General features: G+C 34.4%; 1 protein-coding gene across 4 annotated transcripts in view; it reads right to left on the reverse strand.

Moving 5' to 3' along the window:
- Positions 1-18,607, reverse strand: part of SYT1 (synaptotagmin 1) — a 588,991-nt gene that overhangs the window by 220,339 nt on the left and 350,045 nt on the right. For all 4 annotated transcript variants that reach the window (XM_021710395.1, XM_008053907.2, XM_008053906.2 and 1 more), the window contains one exon: positions 12,663-12,845. In XM_021710395.1, coding sequence (XP_021566070.1) covers positions 12,663-12,828 — 166 coding nt within the window. In that variant the 5' untranslated portion in view covers positions 12,829-12,845. The remainder of the gene's footprint in view (positions 1-12,662; positions 12,846-18,607) is intronic.

Consider the following 18,607-nt stretch of genomic DNA (forward strand, 5'->3'; position numbering starts at 1 on the left):
GTCAGACTTTGCTTATTGAAAATGTAACCTGTATTTTGCAATGTAACTGCTACATGGGAAAAAGTAGACTTTAAAGTTATTCTAAAGTTTATTTGCATAGTATTTCAGCAAGGTAATTCCTGAGTTATCTTAGATATAGTTATCCAACAGCTTATTCATGCTCCTTATTTTTCTCAGGTGTGTTTACTTAATATCTTTGAAATGCTAGTGGAATTTGGCTAAGTAAGTTTAGAAACTTAACTGGATCTCAAGTCACTTGGTGGTTTTATGTGCTTACTGTTACTCTGTATTACTTAGGCTTTGGTAGTTTATAAGATCCCCCAACACTACTTTATTTTAAAGGCATACATTTCTTGGGGGATTTCCTGCAAAACAGGCTTCAGAGAGGGACACAAATGCCAAGGACACTTTATACAATCTTTCTGAAAAGCATGTGCTTTTGTTACATATCCACCTTGAATATAGATTGTTGATAGGGTCATATTACATACTTGTTTTTTAAGATTAGTATTATATACAATGCCACAATTGATAACAAATATTTTATAATATTATTTTTCTGTCTCTGAGTGTATATAATAGATCATATAGCATACCTATATATATAATTTTAAAAATTAACAAAATGTGCCTACTATAATATAAAAGAGTAAGAAGACAGCAATATATTAAAAATTATATTTCAGTACAAAAATCTTCAACAGCACTGGAAGACACAACAAAATAACCAAATGATTTATACTATGAGAAAAAATTTTGGGTTTAGAGAAGACAATTGGAAGATTTTTTAAAAAGCAGAAGAAAATCGAAGAATAAAGTTTAGGTGGATATTAGAATAAAAGCTAGACTATTCCATGTATATGAGAGCCATGCAAATATACTTGTGCTTATATGTAAAATAGTTCTAGGTTAAGATAATTTTAAAGAGGGTTTCCTTTTACATGCAAACCCTGTGTGGGGATTTTGAAATTTGTGTGGGACGCAGAACAATTCTTCATTTTGTGAAACTGTCCCACACATCGTAGGATGTGCAGGGTCCCAGGACCAAGCTTTAAATGCCAGGAGATGCCACCCATGCCCATTTTTCAACATACTAAAAATGGCTTCCAAATATTTATAGAATCTCATGGGGGGACACACTCATGACCACCCCAGCCTCGACCTGCTAGGCTCAGGCACTGCTTCTACTTCAGCTTTCCAAGTAGCTGGGACTTCAGGCGTGCAGCACTACACTTGACTAATTTTTTGATTTATTGTAGAGATGAGGTCTCGCCAAGTTGCCCAGGCTGGAGAATTTTTTAATGATAACTCTTAAAATACATATTTTTGAGTCCCCTCCCACTGTGGGAGCTTTTCTGTACTTTCAATAAATCCTACTTTCTAAAAAACAAACAAAAAATCCCCCCAAAACAAAACAAAACATTTTTAAATATTTTGAATCAGAACTAAACTGAAATTATAAATGAAATAAGATGATTAAATAAACTAAGAACTTATGCATTTGAGTATCTATGTAATAATGCATTTGAACAAAGGAATCCTTGCTAAAAAGTTTGAAAACTATTGTTTTCTGGATCACAGTTTCTCCAAGCATGGCATAAGAACCACACTGATGTAATGTCAATTTTGTAATTTGATATCTATACATTGTTTCTAACATGAATTAACCTTGTCTCAAGTAAGACAGCTCCTTTTCCTCTTTTTATCTGCTCTACACATTGGAACAAAAGCTTTGCTCTTGGTCATAACACAACACAGTACCCAGAGGATCCTGATTTTATTTGTGCCTTTGGTATCAGACACTTTCAGGATGTGGGGGAGAAAAAAGATGTGTAAGAAATGATCTCTGCCACTGAGAAACTTCCATTTCAGTAAGAAAGACAGGAAACCCCAGATAACCAAGTGAGAGATTTGGTTAAAGAGCTTTGAAAGTTTGGAGGAAAACTCATAATTATTCTGCCTTTGGAAAATGAGGGAACTTTTCATACAAGTGGTAACATTTGAATCCGCTCTTGAATGATATAAAACAACGTGTCAGGGTTAGTGGGGAAAGGGAGAGAAAATCATGAGAGAATCCACTGCAATAGGGAAGGGTTGGCTGGTTTTGAGAGGTGTTTCTAGAAGAATTCAGAGGACTTGAATGCAGGTATAGAATTGGTGGTGCAATAGCTCAAGAAGGCAAAAATAATAGTGACATTTCTTATTTGAGTGGCTAGGTGAATGAGCCTGCCCAGGAAGAGCATGTAGAATAAGAGTGGAATAAGATTAAAAATGAAACCCTGGAAAATAAGGACCAAAAGGAGAGAAAAGACAAAGGAAAAAGAAGAACCAGTCAATGAAAGAGAACAGGGGGAGAGGAAGGAAGAGGAGAAGAGGAGAGTGGCATCCTGGAGGTCAAGAGTTTTCAGATCATGGTGTCCAATAGTGATAACAATGCAGAAATTTCTGAGCAAATGAAAATTGATAACCCTCCCAATGGTGCACCAGGAAGTATCTGGGACTTTAGTGAAAACAATTTTAATAGTATATGAAGTATGAAAATTAGAGTGAAAGGGGCTAAGTTATTAATAGGACTCAAAAAAGTACCTGCCAGGGTCTGGATTATGTTTTTAAGTAAGTTTTGTGGATATGTGAAAGAGGAAGGGAGAATGGTAACTCGAAGGGGGAAGTAAGGTCAGGGGAAGACATTTTTAAGGCAACAAAGAAAATAAGTATTTTTTTTTAATTAAAAAATGTTTATAGTTGGTGTCTCACCCGTCACCCAAATTGGAATGTAGTGGCAAGCTCATGGCCACCATAGCCTCGACCTGCTGAGCTTAGGCAATCCTTCTGTCACAGCCTTCCATGTAACTGGAACCACAGGCACATGCCACCACGCTCAGCTAATTTTTTTATTGTAGAGATAAGGTCTCACCAAGTTGCCCAGGCTGGTCTTGAACCCGGCCTCGCAAAGTATTGGGATTACAGGCTTAAGCTACTGCACCTGGCCTGAAAACGGATATTTCTTAAGAACTTACTATGCATGGAATTTTGCAAGATATTTTTAGATATGTGAACATGAAGCATCCTTGTAAGCTAAAAGGAATTAAAGAGTGAGAAATTGAGATTATAAGAGAGACATAGAGAAAAATTGGAGGAGAGATAAAATGAGAAAATACCAAGAGGGAACTTACTTTCCCTAGGACAGACATCACTGGAGTGGATTCAAAGAATACAATGCACATATATTTGGCTGCAAAACTTGTGAAATTTTCTCAATTTGGGTTATTGACCTGAAGAGAGGGTTTTTCTAAAATAGGAATAGACTTGTTAAAATGACAGCTTGAATTTCATAATAGCTAACATTTATAGAATGCTTACTCTGTGCCAGATATGTCGCTAAGCACTTTGTACACATTGAGGCTTTTATCTAACAACTCTATGATAGGGTATTATTTTCATCCCCATTTTATATAGGAGGAAACTGATACTCAGAAAAATTAATGAATATGCCTAACGTCACATAGCTAGTGTGCAGTGGTACTAAGATTTTGAACCCCTGCTTGTGTTTTTAATTCCCGAAGTCAACTGTATATCTAATAACTTTTCTGCAGGAATTATATAACTACTCATAGTCCACCTGTTCTTATTCTGGACTAAGAGTCAGGCTCTGGCTGTTTGGTTTTCTGCTGTGCTTAAGGAAAGGTGAACTCTACTTCAAGAAACTCATGAATATCAAATCCTTAATCACAGCTATCTGGATGACACGAGTTCATGCTTTACAAACCAACCATGGCCCTAGTCATATTAAAATCAAAGTTGCAAAATAATAAAAAAAATTCTTAAAAACCTCATCTGCTTCATTTAGATAACAGTGTGCAAAATGAATTGAAAGATGAAAATGCACAGTATTTACCATTTCCTTCTTTCTCTCTCTCTTTTTATTTTAAGCCTTATGGTATTATGAATGATATCATCAGGCAATTTGGTTTGAATATGTTTCATGCTGGACTGTGCAGATTACCCAACTAATGACATGCACACTCCTTGCCATTGTGACACCTCTCTTCTTACAAGTGGGAATTTCAAGTGACAGACTAAAGCTGTTTGCTATCAATTTTGCAAAAAACACATCTGCCAGATAGCCAAGATTTAGTTCAGGGATTGAAATCAATTAATATTCTAATTTGTTACCTGTCATTAGTGTCACACTATATTATGCCAAGTCAAAGTGATAACCTCAATATAACATATGCTCCTAAAGGAATTTGATTTTAAGACTATTCTTTATTTTTGCTCCCTGTATATTAATCCTATTAGAAATTTCTATTACATAGATAGTAAAGATTGTGATGACTTAAAATTGAAGTGTAAAATATGTGCTGTTACGTATTTTTAATAAAATTGCCCAGTTATATTTATGACAGAGTGTTTTTCTAACACTAATTTACCATACCATTTAATGATTTTAGGTATTTTATTTATTTCTTCCTATTAAATCAAGGATAGTGCTAATAATATAATAATTTTTATGGGTATTACCCTTTGACCTTCTATTATACAATATTGCTGGTCAAAAGCAAATCTCCGTGAAGTAGACTGATTATCTGACCTGATTTCCAGTGCCTTATAAAGGGACACAGGCAAGGACAATGATTTGGGAAGGAATGAGATGAGATTAGCTGAGAGAAGTGAGTTTCATAGATAATTTTTCCCCAGCAGATTGCTTTCCTCCCGATGAACAGGAAGGAAAAAATAAAGTAATTGCTGACTCAAACGGAGGAAGGCTAAAAGATGGGGAAGACCTCACTATAAAGTAGAAACAATTTGCTTTTCCAATGTAAATGTCATGGTCAAGCATTGAAATGATCCTTTCCTAAGTGTTTTGGTCAAGCATTGAAATGATGCTTTGCTAAGTGTTTGAAATTTAAAATTTATATTTTAATAATATGCTTAAATTTATCAACTTCTTAAGAACTCAAAGTCTAAGAGGAGTAGCCCAGGTTATAAGTTCAATTGACAGTCATTCATTCATTCATTCACCATATACATATTTAGTATCTCATATGTGCCAGGAATCAGCATGGATATAACTATGTGTAAAACAGACCCAGTTTATTGACTTCATGTAGTTTACGTTGGTTTGGAGGGAGCCAAAGCAATTTAAAACCAATAATTAAATACATGACATTGCAAACGAGTGTTAAGTAATAAGATGAAAAATAAAGCAAGGTTGGGGAACAGGAAATGCTGGCAAAGAAGGGGTGAGATGAATGGGTCGCAATTATGAACACTATGGTTGTGGAAATCCTAATTAAGAAGATGACATTGGGCAAAGACCTAAAGAAAATGAATAAATGAGTTATGCTGATACATAGGGAGCATTTCCGTCTCATAGTCGTCAACCTTGCCAAGTGTCTCATACTATTTACTCTCCCAGAGTACTGAACACAAGGTAGGGTATTAATTTGATTTGGTGTTGTTCATTGCTTGATCTGCTTCTCTATAACACATTTATCTCAAAGCAAACATTTTGATAAACTATTCTTTAAGTGAGAATTTGCACCCAGAATACATGCATTTGATTTCCACCTGGTAGTTATGACCCTGAAGTTATGTCAAAAGTACTTGAGTTTGTGTATCAGTCCATTAGCTCAGCAGCAGAGAAAGGACAAAAACTGTGATCTTGTGTTTCCATTTCTAGGGTTTGATCTATCAGACCATCTCCATCTCCATTTGGTTATGGATCTTTCTGCTGAGAATGGGAATTACTGACAACTGTGCTAAGAATGTGTCTCAGATAAATTTGGTTTTGTTAAAAACGGATAGTTAACAAGTTACTAATTACTGAGGGCTAAGAAATTGATTCTTTATATTTTTCATTTTGTTTTTAAGTGTCTTTATGTAATGATTCTCTTATAGATGTCATTAACCCTTTATCTAGATTATTGCAATAGCCTACTTTATCTTCTGCTCTTTTCCCTCTATAGCCCATTTTCAACATTGTAGCAAGAATTATCTTTAAAAAATCTAAGTCAGATCTTGGAACATGTCTGCCCCAAAATGCTCAATAAGGTATTTTATTTCCCTCAGGGTGAAATGCAAATTCCTTGAAACAGTCCACAAGGCCCCACAATAATATGGCTTCCATTATATTCAGATTTATCTTCTGCCACTCTCTACATTGTTCATTCTATTTAAGGCATACTGGATTTACTGTTCCAAGTAGAGTCTTGTCTAAGGGCCTCTGGCCTATTTGCCAGGTTTTATGATACTTTCTCCTTCATTTCCTAAAAACCTTTTATTCTCCACCTTTTCCTTATCCCACTTACTCTCTCTGATTTATAAATTTTTTCCCCCACTAGCATATAAGCTCTGTTACTGCTAAACCTTAAACCCCATTCCAAGCACTGGGAACAGTGTCTAGTACATAGTAAATGTTCCAACTTCAAGAAAAGAAAATTAACCTGTAGTTTAATTTTCAAATGAAAAACCACTGGGATTGGGCAGAACAAGATGGAGGAGAACTCTCCAGATATTGCCTGCCACAAAAACAACCATCTGAACAACTATCCGTACAGGAAATAATTTCACAAGAGCTAAAGAAACCAGGTGAGAGATCACAATACCTGGAGGTAGCACAATAAGAAGAAAAGATGCATTGAAAGGGATGTAAAGGACAGTTTTATAATACTTTCATCACCCCTCCCCCAACCCCAGGCACCATGGGCCAGAGAGAAATACTGTCTACTTGGGGGAGAGAGAGGAAAGTGATTACAGAACTTTACCTTGGACTTCAATACTGGGTCTGCCACAGTAAAATTCAGTACCAGGCTGACTGCATATTCTAGACCCAAACCCATGACTGAGCTGCTAGACCTGACCCAGTGCCAGGGGGCACTATAGAACCCCAGGCTTCAGGTTTGCATGGTAAAATTGATCTCTGGCCTGTTCCACCACTGGGCTGTCATCAGTGGTTATGGGTGTTGGACCACCTTCAGCAGCAGGCAGTCCTCAGCAGCCTCTGACTTCAAGTGCCCCAGCACTGTGCCTGTCACCAGACCTGTCTTATACAAAAATGCTAAAGGTAGTTCTTCAAGTTGAATGAAAGGATGCTAATGAGTAACATAAAAACATCTGAAAGTATAAAACTTACGGGTGAAAATAAGTATAGAGTCAAATTCAGAATACTATAATACTGTAATGGTAGTGTTTAAATTACTTATATCTTTAGATTGAAGGTTAAAAACTTAAAAATAATAATAGCTATAATAAGTTGACAATAAATATGCAATATAAAATATGAAAATTGTGACATTAAAAAATCCAAAATGTGAGAGTGGAGGGGAGTAAAAGTATAAAGGTGTTTTTGTTTGTTTGTTTGTTTTGTGATCAAAGTTAAGTTGTTATCAGCTTAAAATAACCTGGTGTAACTATAGATATTTTTTGAAAGTCTCATGGTAGCCACAATGCAAAAAGCAACAGTAGATATACAAAAAATAAAAAGAAAGAAATAAAAATATAAGACTAGGGAAAATAACTTAGCAGCAAAAGAAGACTGCAGCCGGGCTCGGTGGCTCAGCCTGTAATCCCGTGCTTTTGGGAGGCTGAGGTGAGTGGATTGCCTGAGCCCATGGGTTCGAGACCCGCCTGGGCAGCGAGACCTTATCTCTACAATAAATCAAAAAATCAGCCGGGCGTGGTAGCGCATGCCTGTAATTCCGGCTACTTGGAAGGCTGAGGCGGAAGGATCACCGGAGCCCAGCAGGTCGAGGCTATGGTGGCCGGGAGCGGCCACTGCACTCCAGTCTAGGTGACAGAGTGAGACTCCAACTCAAAAAAAAAGAAGACTGCAAGAGACAACAAAATCAACAAAGGATCTACAAAATAACTAGAAAATAATTAACAAAATGGCAGTAGTAAGTCCTTACCTATCAATAGTTACATTGAATGTAAAAGGGCTATTTCTGATCAAAATACATAGAGTGACTACATGGATTTTTTAAAAACACAATATATTCTCTTCAATAGACTCACTTCACCTGTAAGGACACAAGTAGACTGAAAGTGAAGAAATGGAAAAAGATACCTTACACAAATGAAAACCAAAAGAGAGTGGTAGTAGCTATACCTATCTCAGATAAAATAGACCTTGAGAAAAATGCAGTAAAAGAGACAAAGAAGATCATTAGATAATGCTAAAAGGGTCAATTCAGCAAAAGTATATACCAATAGCAATTATATATGCACCTAACATTGGAACACATTAATACATAGAACAAATATTAATAGATCTGAAGAGAGGTAGACTATAATACAATAATAGAAAGGAATTTCAACATCCCACTTTCAGCAATAGACAGATTATCAAGACATAAAAACAATAGGGAAATATTACTAAGGGTGCTCTGAATCTAATGGACCCAACAGACATACACAGAATATTTCATTCAACAACTGCAAAATATATAGGGAACATTCTTAAAGATAGCTTATATGGAGGCCACAAAATAAGTCTTAACAAATTTAAGAAGATTGAAACTCTATCAAGTATCTTTTATGATAACAATAGTATAAAACTAGAAATCAACAATAGAAGAGACTACAGAAAATTCACAAATACATAGGAATTACACTGAACAAACAATGTGTCAATAAAGAAATTAAAGGGGAAATTTAAGAAATTCTTGAGACAATTGAAAACACAACATACCAAAACCTATGGGATATAACAAAATCAGTTCTCAGAGGAAAGTTTATAGCAATAAATGCCTACATCAAAAAAGAAGAAAGATCTCAAATAAACAGCCTGATGTTACAACTCAAGCACTTGCAGAATCAAGAGCTAGGCCCACAGTTAGTAGAGAAATGAAATAATAAAGATCAGAGCAGAAATAAAGACTAGAAAAACAATAGAAGAAAATTCAGAAAACAGTTGATTCTTTGAAAAAAATTAACAAAATTGACAAACTTTTAGCAAGCCTAACAAGAGAGTTGAAAGAGGGAGGGAGGGAAGGAGGGAAGAAGAGAAAGAGAGGGAGAGAGACTCAGAAATGAAAAAGGAGACATTACAGTTGATACAACAGAAATCCAAAGGGCCGTAAAAGACAACTCTGAACAATTTTATGCTGACAAATTGAATAACCAAGAATAAATAAATACATTTCTTGATACATACGAGCTACCAAGACTGAAATATGAAGAAATAGAAAATCTTAACAGGATAGTAATGAGTAAAGCAATACAATTAGTAATAAAAAATACTCTCATCATAGAAAAGTCTAGCACCTGATGTCACCACTGATTTCTATAAAACATTCAAAGAAAAATGAACACCAATTCTTCACAAAGTCTTCCAAAAAATTGAAGAAGGAATACTTCCAAACTCATTTTACAAGGCCAATAATACCTTGTTATAAAAGCCAAAATCATTGCATAAAAGAAAATTTTTTTTTGCCAACATCCCAGATAAACATAGATGCAAAAGTTCTCAACAAAATACTTGCAAACTGAGTTAAACAGTACATTAACAAATCATTCAACGTGATCAAGTTGGATTTATCACGGGAATGAAAGGATGCACCAATAAGTGTGACATTAACAGAATGAAGGACAAAAAATATGACCCTTTCAATAGATGAAGAAAAAGAATTTGACAAAATTCAATATCTGTTCATGATAAAAACTTACAACAAATTAGACATAAAATGAATGTAGTATACTTCAATATAATAAAGGCCACGGCAAACCCACAGCTAACATTATACTCAATGGTAAAAAATTGAAAACTTTTTGTTTAAAATCTGAAACAAGACAAGAATGCTCACTCTCACCACTTCTATTCAGTATAATACTGGAGGTCCTGGTCTGAGAAATTAGTGAAGAGAAAGAAGTAAAATACCTTCTAATTATAGAGGAAGAAGTTAAATTCCTCCTGTTCACAGATGATGTGAAACTAAAAACTATTGGAACTAATAAACAAATTCAGTAAAATTACAGGATACAAGATCAACACAAAAATATCAGAAGAATTTTTGTATGCTAGCAGTGAATAATCTGAAAAAAAAATCAAGAAAATAATCCCATTTACATCAGTTACAAAAAATAAAATACTTATTAATAGATTTAACCAAGGAGGTGAAAGATCTCTCCACTGAAAACTATGTAGTATTGAAGAAAGAAATTGAAGGAGATGTACATAAATGAAAAAGAAGTCTCATGTTTCTGTATTGCAAGAATAAATATTATTAAAATGCCCACACTACAGAGCAATCTGCAGATTTAGTATAATCCTTACCAAAATACCAATTACACTCTCCACAGAGCTTTATTAACCAAAACATCATGATATTGGCATAAAAACAGATACATAGACCAATGGAACAGAATAGAAAACCCAGAAATAAATCTTTGCATTTTCACCCAACTTACTTTCACCAGGGGAGCCAAGAATGTACAATTGTGAAAGGATATCTACAGATGGTGTTGGGAAAACAATATCCACATACAGAAGAATGAAACGAGACCCTGTTTCACAATGTATACAAAAAACAACTAAAATGTATTAAAAACTTATATATAAAACTCAAACTATGAAATTAAAATAAAACATAGGAGAAAAGCTCTATGATATTGGTTTTGGCAATACTTTTTAGATATGACCCTAAAAGCACTGACAATAAAAACAGACAAATGGGATTATATCAGACTAAGATGTTTCTACACAGTAAACAATCAACAGAATAAAGAAACAATATATATAATGAGATAAAATATTTGCAGACAGTACATCTGATAAGGGATTAATATCCAAAATATATAAAGACCTCAAACAACCCAATAGCAAGAAATCAAGACTATTACAAAATTGGCAAAGAACCTGAAAAAATATTTCTCTAAAGAAGACATAAGTGGCCAGTAGGAATATGAAATAATGATCAATATTACCAATTACCAGGGAATGCAAATTATAACCACAATGATATATTACTTCACATCTGTTAGACTGGTTATTATTAAAAATTAAAAGATAAGAGTTGGTGATGATGTGGAGAAAAGGGAATCCTTGCACACTGTTGGTGGGAACATAAAATAGTACAGTCTTTATGGAAAATAATATGGAGGTTTCTTAAAAAATTAAAAACAGAACTACCATATGATCCAGCAATCCCACTACTAGATATATATGCAAAGGAAATGAAGTCAGTATATTAAAAAGATAGCTGCATCCCCATGTTTATTGCAGCATTATTCATGGTAGCCAAAACATGGAATCAATCTAAGTGTCTATCAGTGGATGAATGGATAAAGAAAACATGGTATATATACTCAATGAAATACTATTCAGCTATAAAAAAATGAAATCCTATCATTTGTGACAACATGAATAAAACTGGAGGACATTATGTTAAGTGAAATAACCCAGGCACAGAATGACAAGTATAGCATAATCTCACTTTTATGTGGACTCTTAAAAAGTTAGTCTTATAGAAGTGGATAGTAGAATGGGGTAAACATGGTTAAGGTGGTTGTGGGGAGATGGCCTCTGGGGAGACACTGGTCTGAGAATATAAAATTTCAGTTAGACAGGTGGAAGAAGTTCAAGAGCTTTATTGTACAACATGGTGTTTTGAAGTATATACACATTGTGGAGTGACTAAATCTGGGTAACTATCATATGCATAAACTCCCATAGTTATCATTTTTGTGGCAAGAACACCTTATATTATAAATTTTCAAGAATAAAATACAAGTCTATTACTAACAAAAGCCACCATGTTGTATAATAGTATAATTTGATCTATAAATGTATAAAATTGAAATGTATAAAATTGAAAAAATGTCTCTAGTTGGACTTAGTACTATGTTCTTCCAAATAACTTACACACAGGTTTTTTTTAAAAAAAATAACAGTGAGCCGGGCTCGGTGGCTCAGCCTGTAATCCCGCGCCTTTGGGAGGCTGAGGTGAGTGGATTGCCTGAGCCCGCGGGTTCGAGACCCGCCTGGACAGCGAGACCTCATCTCTACAATAAATCAAAAAAATCAGCTGGGCCTGGTAGCGCATGCCTGTAATTACGGCTACTTGGAAAGCTGAGGTGGAAGGATCGCCGGAGCCCAGCAGGTCGAGGCTGCGGTGGCCAGGAGTGGCCACTGCAGTCTGGGCGACAGAGTGAGACTCCAACTCAAAAAAAAAATAAAAATAAAAATAAAAAATAACAACAAGACAAGTTTAAAAACTGCAAAAAATTTTAAAATATTGACAAATGAGTGATAAAAAAGCAGACGCAGTATTGGGAAAGTAAATCTTAACTATTGTCTGTAAATAATTTTTAAAAGGAATAATTTCACAAATTAAAATTCAAAATAAACACAGCACAACCCATAAAGCTTAATATACTCAAGAGAAACAGATATGAAGAAAATTTTAATAAAAACTACCTTCATTAAATACAAGATACAGTTTTTTAAATAAACTGAATTTTCATTTTTAAAGTTATTTAAAGACAAGAAGGATATTCCATTTCCAAGAATATTCTATTTTATATTGGCATACTAGTAATTCCAACAATAAAAAATTAAATGCAAATTTATGGTTTATTAAGAGTCATGTTGCTTTCTTTCCAATGGATAGGGTGGTTTTCAACTATTTATTTTTACTCAAGTAATAATGCAGAATACTCACATGGAATTTTATGCAACTCATTCATAAATTTCTCCTTCAGTTTAGAAAAGGCATCTTCCTTTCCTTCTCCAGGGCTGGCTGGCTCTGTGGCATTATGTGGTAGAACAGTCGCAACGGTGGTGACTGGCGGTGCTGCCAGGGCCTCGTGATGACTCTCGCTCACCATTTTAGGTTCAGGCGACGCTGTGAGGGGAGGGAAGCAAAGATGAAACAATTTACAATGACTTAACTGCTGCCACATCAAAGGTATACCAGAGACAAAGACACATCAGAGGTGGCATCTGCTCACTGGGTAAATAGTCTTGTCATTAGCATATTACTTTGTGTTGGTTCATGAAATATTTATGAAACCACAGTGAGTGGAGAGTTCTTTCCCAGAAGGTGAGACCAGTCATAGTTATTGAACCACGTTCTCTCCCAACAATACTATGTAAACTGTTAAATCTATTTGTTATTTGTACAGCCAGTTATTTGCTGTGTAGATTTAACTTCTAACCCTTATCTCATTGAGATGTGTATGAAGCAGTTGTTGACAACATACATTATCTATGCTCTTAACATTTTGTAAAAGAAAAAAAAGAGATAAAATATTTTATTGGATATGTTGATAAATGATAGCATACATTCACAATGTTAGTAACTTTTAAACTTGTTGGAAGCAATTCTATGATTATACTGACACTCTAAGATGTTATGGATGTATCACAAAAATTAGTTCTTGAATCTTATTTATTGATGGCAAGTTTTCCTTCCAGTCATTCTTTTGACATTTGACTGTAAACAATACTCTGATCAATAATTCACTTGTCTTGCTGGGTAATTTTTTTAGGTCACTATAAATGTGGCATGATTGACTATATATTATCAAGGCACTGATGATGAAACATGATTTGTCTTTTTAATTATTTTAATTTATTTTCTCGATATTATTATATTATTTTATTAAATTAATTTATTGCATTATTTTACATATTTGTTTACCTCCAAAGTACTCAAACACAATCCTTAAGGTAGTCAATAAAAACATCTTAGCCTTGAATTCAGAAGATATCAGTTCTTGTCCTTTTTACTAGCTAAATAACTTTTGACAACGCATTTGACCACTTAATTTATATATCTTCTGAAATATGAAGAAATGAAACCTGCCCTTCCTAGATTTGTCTTAGCGCATGTGAAGGTACAAATGTAAGAAAAGCATTCTAAGGGGGTAGAAATTAACTCATATTCTTCAACTGAAAAATATTCTACACTTTATCATTTTATCACCTGACTCAAGATTTCCGTTTTTTTTTTTTATGAGACAGTGGACATGATTTTGGGCAGAAATAGATAAATGGAAACAGGCCTGGACAGGAGATTAACTTCATAGTCTCAACAGGAGAGTTGGTGAACCTGTAAAGACCTTTGGATTTGCAAAGAAGTGGAGATAGCCAGCAAATAATTTTTAAAAATATTAAATTCTCACATTTGTGAATTAATTATGCATACTGACAAATGTAGTGAAAGTACAGTTAAAAGTAGAATAATCTCAGAAGCATAAATTACTATTAAAATCTTAATAAAAATCCAGATATTTTGGAACTCCTGGAAGGAGATCATAACTGAGACTAATATATACATATAAATGAGATCAATTTTTATTTTATAATTGATTAGTTCTCTTTTTTAAGTTTTTGATTTTCCACAGGTAGCTACTAATATAATACCTGAAGTGGTAGAATCAGACAGATAGTGGTTTAGATCTTTTTTGTTCTTCAGTTTACTCATTTGCAAAATGAAGATAATCAGACCAAATATAAGGTGTTTATGAGCATGAAATGAGATAATTCATGCAAAATTAGCATAGTGCCTGCCACATGTTTGTTCCATTGATCCATTGGTCAACTGATTGATCCATTCATCTATCTATAATAGCATTTGGCAGCCCAGAATTTTCCAGAATATAAAAGCTTGTTATTTTTTTTTCAACTCAAGGTCACTTCCCAGAATCTTTTTCTGATTTTCTAATTCTGTTTAACTTAGAAGGCTGTCTTCCATAGAACTTTGAGTCCTGCTTACATCATTGGCATAAATTGAGTGAAACTATTGATATTGATGATTTCATAACTTTTGTATTTCTTTGAGGCAGCCAGACTAAAATTATATACATACACACATAAAAAGTATCCTTTTGTACATATTTAAAAAATACATTTATTTTTCTGCTGTAAATATCACCAGATATGATAGATGTTATTACTTATCTCTATATGATAGTTGAGAATATTTGAAGAATTATGGTTCACGAGGAATTTAAAGGAAAAGATTGAGTTAAATAAAAATAGCTAAATACAATAGTGTCATCATTAAATTAAGAAGATATTATTTAACTGTGTTTCTCCTTAATTTTTGCCTAATTCTAGAGGGAGGTATTTTTGCTGGTCTTTCAGGCTGATATTCAGCTGCTGTGTCCAAGTGGCTACAGTTGTTTCTGGCTTTTGTGTGTACTGGTAAATAGGTTCTCCTTTGCTACTTGGGTTAAATATTTTTCATATTATTCTAGCATATTACGGAATGTAAAATATTTATACATATAATTTTATGATATGAAAGACTATAGGAACATTAAGACTTTTACTCAATAAGGTCAATATTTAAGACATGTTTTTTTGAAAGCAAAGAATGTTTCTATACTTTTCAAAAACAAACATTTTAAGACTTAAGTTATCTTTGGAAGGTGTTCATCAAAAAAGTAAAAGCTATAAGCTGTTATCTCTTATTGGCCATTTTTTTTAGATCAAGAAAAAATTGTGAGAAATATAGAGGAGGTTCTTTTTACACAGTGCATACCATTATGAATTTAAAAAAATTTTTAATAAAATACAACAATATAATGAATAATTTAGGATCTAAATACTAACAAAGACTGATTGCTTAACATTTAATTTTTATTTCTTTATATCTTAAGATATAATGTTGTTCGTAAATAGCAAAACTGAGAATAGTTACTTAGGTCTTCAAAACTCATATGTATGGAAGCAAAGTACTTATCAAGGAGCATAATTTTGTGGTGAGAAAAAATGGCTGATTATTCAGTCCTGGCTAATGTGATGACTTTAAACTCTTTTATGTACTTTACTGCATGTAGCATTATTTCCTTTCTTATTCAGAAAAAAAAAAAAACAACTATATGCCACTCAAGTCTTTAAAAAATAACAGCTAACAGTTATTGAGCACTGCTCAGTGGTTTAGACATATTAAGGCTTATGAGTATAGTATGAAGTTCTCACACTATTCCCATGAGATATAGGTATAATCATCACACATTTTATGGGTAAGAAAACTAAGGCATAGGGAGAGTATGCAATTGGCTCAAAATCATCAAAATCATATCGTAGTAAATAGTGGAGCTGAGATTTGAACCTAGGTGTCTTAGTCACTATAATATTAAGAGACTTGCAAATGATGAGATAAATATCTAATCAAAAATGGGGGGGGAGTGTTGAAGGAGTTTAAATACAACCATAATAAGAAATTATTTGACATTGTGATCTGGTATACACATGCTCTCTGCCTATATGTAATATACTGAATAAAAGTTTCACATCAAAACACTTGCCCTTACCATGTGTGAAATACTCTGACATATTCAATGCTACACTTTTCTTTTACTAAAACAATTCTAGTTGTACCCCAAAGTTGCATATATTAGTTTCACAATCTACTAATGACTTGAGACTTGTAGTTTGAAAAGCTACTATAAGGGATTTGTTAAGATAAAGTAACACTAAATGGTGCTAATGATCACTAAAGATGCCACCTATTAGATACCTACTATACGGCAAAATAATTGTTATTGCTATTTAAGTACAGTATCCTCAATTCCCATTACAACCCTGAAAAGTAATCCAATCTTTTCTTTTTATTATAATGATGTGGGTTACAAATCAGGGTTAGGTATACAAATGTTGATTATGAAGGTACCCTTGTTGATGAGGTATGCCCCTCCCTCTCCTTGCAGTTTCCCTCAACTGCCAATTCCACCCCTCCTCCCGTGACAGTTTCCCAATACTGCCAATCCCTTTCTTAAAGTATTATAATTGTTCAAGGTCCGCTTATGAGTGAGAACATATGGTACTCTGTTCTTTGTTTCTGTGACAGATCACTGAGTATGATTGACTCCAAATCCATCCAAGTTGCTGCAAAGTCCATATGTTTGTCCTTCTTTATGGTTGCATAATATTCCATTGTGTATATGTACCACATTTTTTTTTTTTATCCAATTCAGCTTCAATGGGCAACATAGTTGGTTCCATGTTTTTGTTATTGTGAATAGGGCCGCAACAAACATACGTGTGCAGGTATCTTTTTTGTAGAGTGATTTGAGTTCTTCTGGGTATATTCCCAATAGGGGAATTACTGGGTCATATGGAACATCAATTTCTAGTTCTTTCAGAAATCAACACACTGTCTTCCAAAGAGGTTTCACTAGTTTGCATTCCCACTAGCAGTGTAGAAGCACTCCGTTACCTCCGCATCCTCACCAGTGTCTGTAGTTGTTTGTTAAATTAATGATAGCCATTCTTACTGGAGTTAGGTGGTATCTCAATGTGGTTTTGATTTACATCTCTCTGACGATGAGTGAGGCTGAGCACTTTCTCATGTGTCTGTTGGTTGCCCACATATCTTCTTTTGAGAAGTGTCTGTTCATGTCTTTTGCCCACTTTTTAATGAGGCTGTTTGGTTTTTTTCCTTTCGGTGCGTTTGGGTTCCTTATAGATCCTAGATGTTATGCCTTTGTCACATATACAGTTGGCAAATATTTTTTCCCATTCTGTGGGCTGTCTCCCTTTTCTCTTAATGGTTTCTTTTGTTTTGCAGAAGCTCGTCAGTTTGATGAGGTCCCACTTCTCTATATTATTTATTTCTTTTTTTTCATAATCAATATTTTTTATTATGGTTTTGTGGAGTACAGTTAAGGGTTAGGTGTACAATTACGTTTCATTCAGGCACCCTGTTGATAAAAGGTGTTTCCCCATCCCCAGACAGATATTTGCTACTGTTAATCCCATCTTTCTCCCCCTCCATAGTTTCCCAGTACCGTCAGTCATTTTCTTATAGTATTACATTGGATGTTCAAGGTCCATAATATGAGTAAGAACATGTGATACTCGGATCTTTGTTTCTGTGAGAGGTCACTCAGTCTTATAGACTCTAGTTCCATCCAGGTTGCTGCGAAATTCATGATTTTGTTCTTTTTATGGCTGTGTAGTATTCCATCGTGTATATGTACCACATTTTTAAAATCCAGTCCTCTTTTGATGGGCAGCATGGTTGTTTCCAGGTTCTTGCTAGTGTGAACAACGCTGCGATAAACATACGTGTGCAGGTATCTTTTTTATAGAGTGATTTGAGTTCTTCAGGGTATATTCCCAGTAGGGGGATTGCGGGGTCATATGGGAGATTGATATTTAGAGTTTTTAGGAATTGCCACACTGCTTTCCACAGAGGTTGCACTAGTTTACCCTCCCACCAACAGTGTAGAAGTGTTCCCTTTTTGCCACACCCTCTCCAGCAGCTGTTATTTTTTGAGTTGTTGATAATTGCCATTCTGACTGGAGTTAGGTGGTATCTCAGTGTGGTTTTGATTTGCATCTCCCTGATGATTAGTGAGGTTGAACATTTCTTCATGTGTTTGTTGGCTGCTCAGGTGTCCTCTTTTGTGAAGTGTCTGTTCATATCTTTTGCCCATTTTATAATGGGGTTGTTTGTTTTTTTCTTTTCAGCACATTTTAGTTCCTTGTAGATCCAGGATGTTAAGCCTTTGTCAGACCTGGACTTCAAACTTTACTATAAAGCTACAATCATCAAAAGAGCTTGGTATTGATATAGGAACAGGCATATAGATCAATGGAATAGAATTGAGATTCCAGAAGCAAAACCTCAATTTCTCAACCAACTCATCT

Source organism: Carlito syrichta, unplaced genomic scaffold (genome assembly GCF_000164805.1).
Source record: "Carlito syrichta isolate Samal-C Ts95f unplaced genomic scaffold, Tarsius_syrichta-2.0.1 Scaffold288851, whole genome shotgun sequence".
Taxonomy (NCBI): Eukaryota; Metazoa; Chordata; class Mammalia; order Primates; family Tarsiidae; genus Carlito; species Carlito syrichta.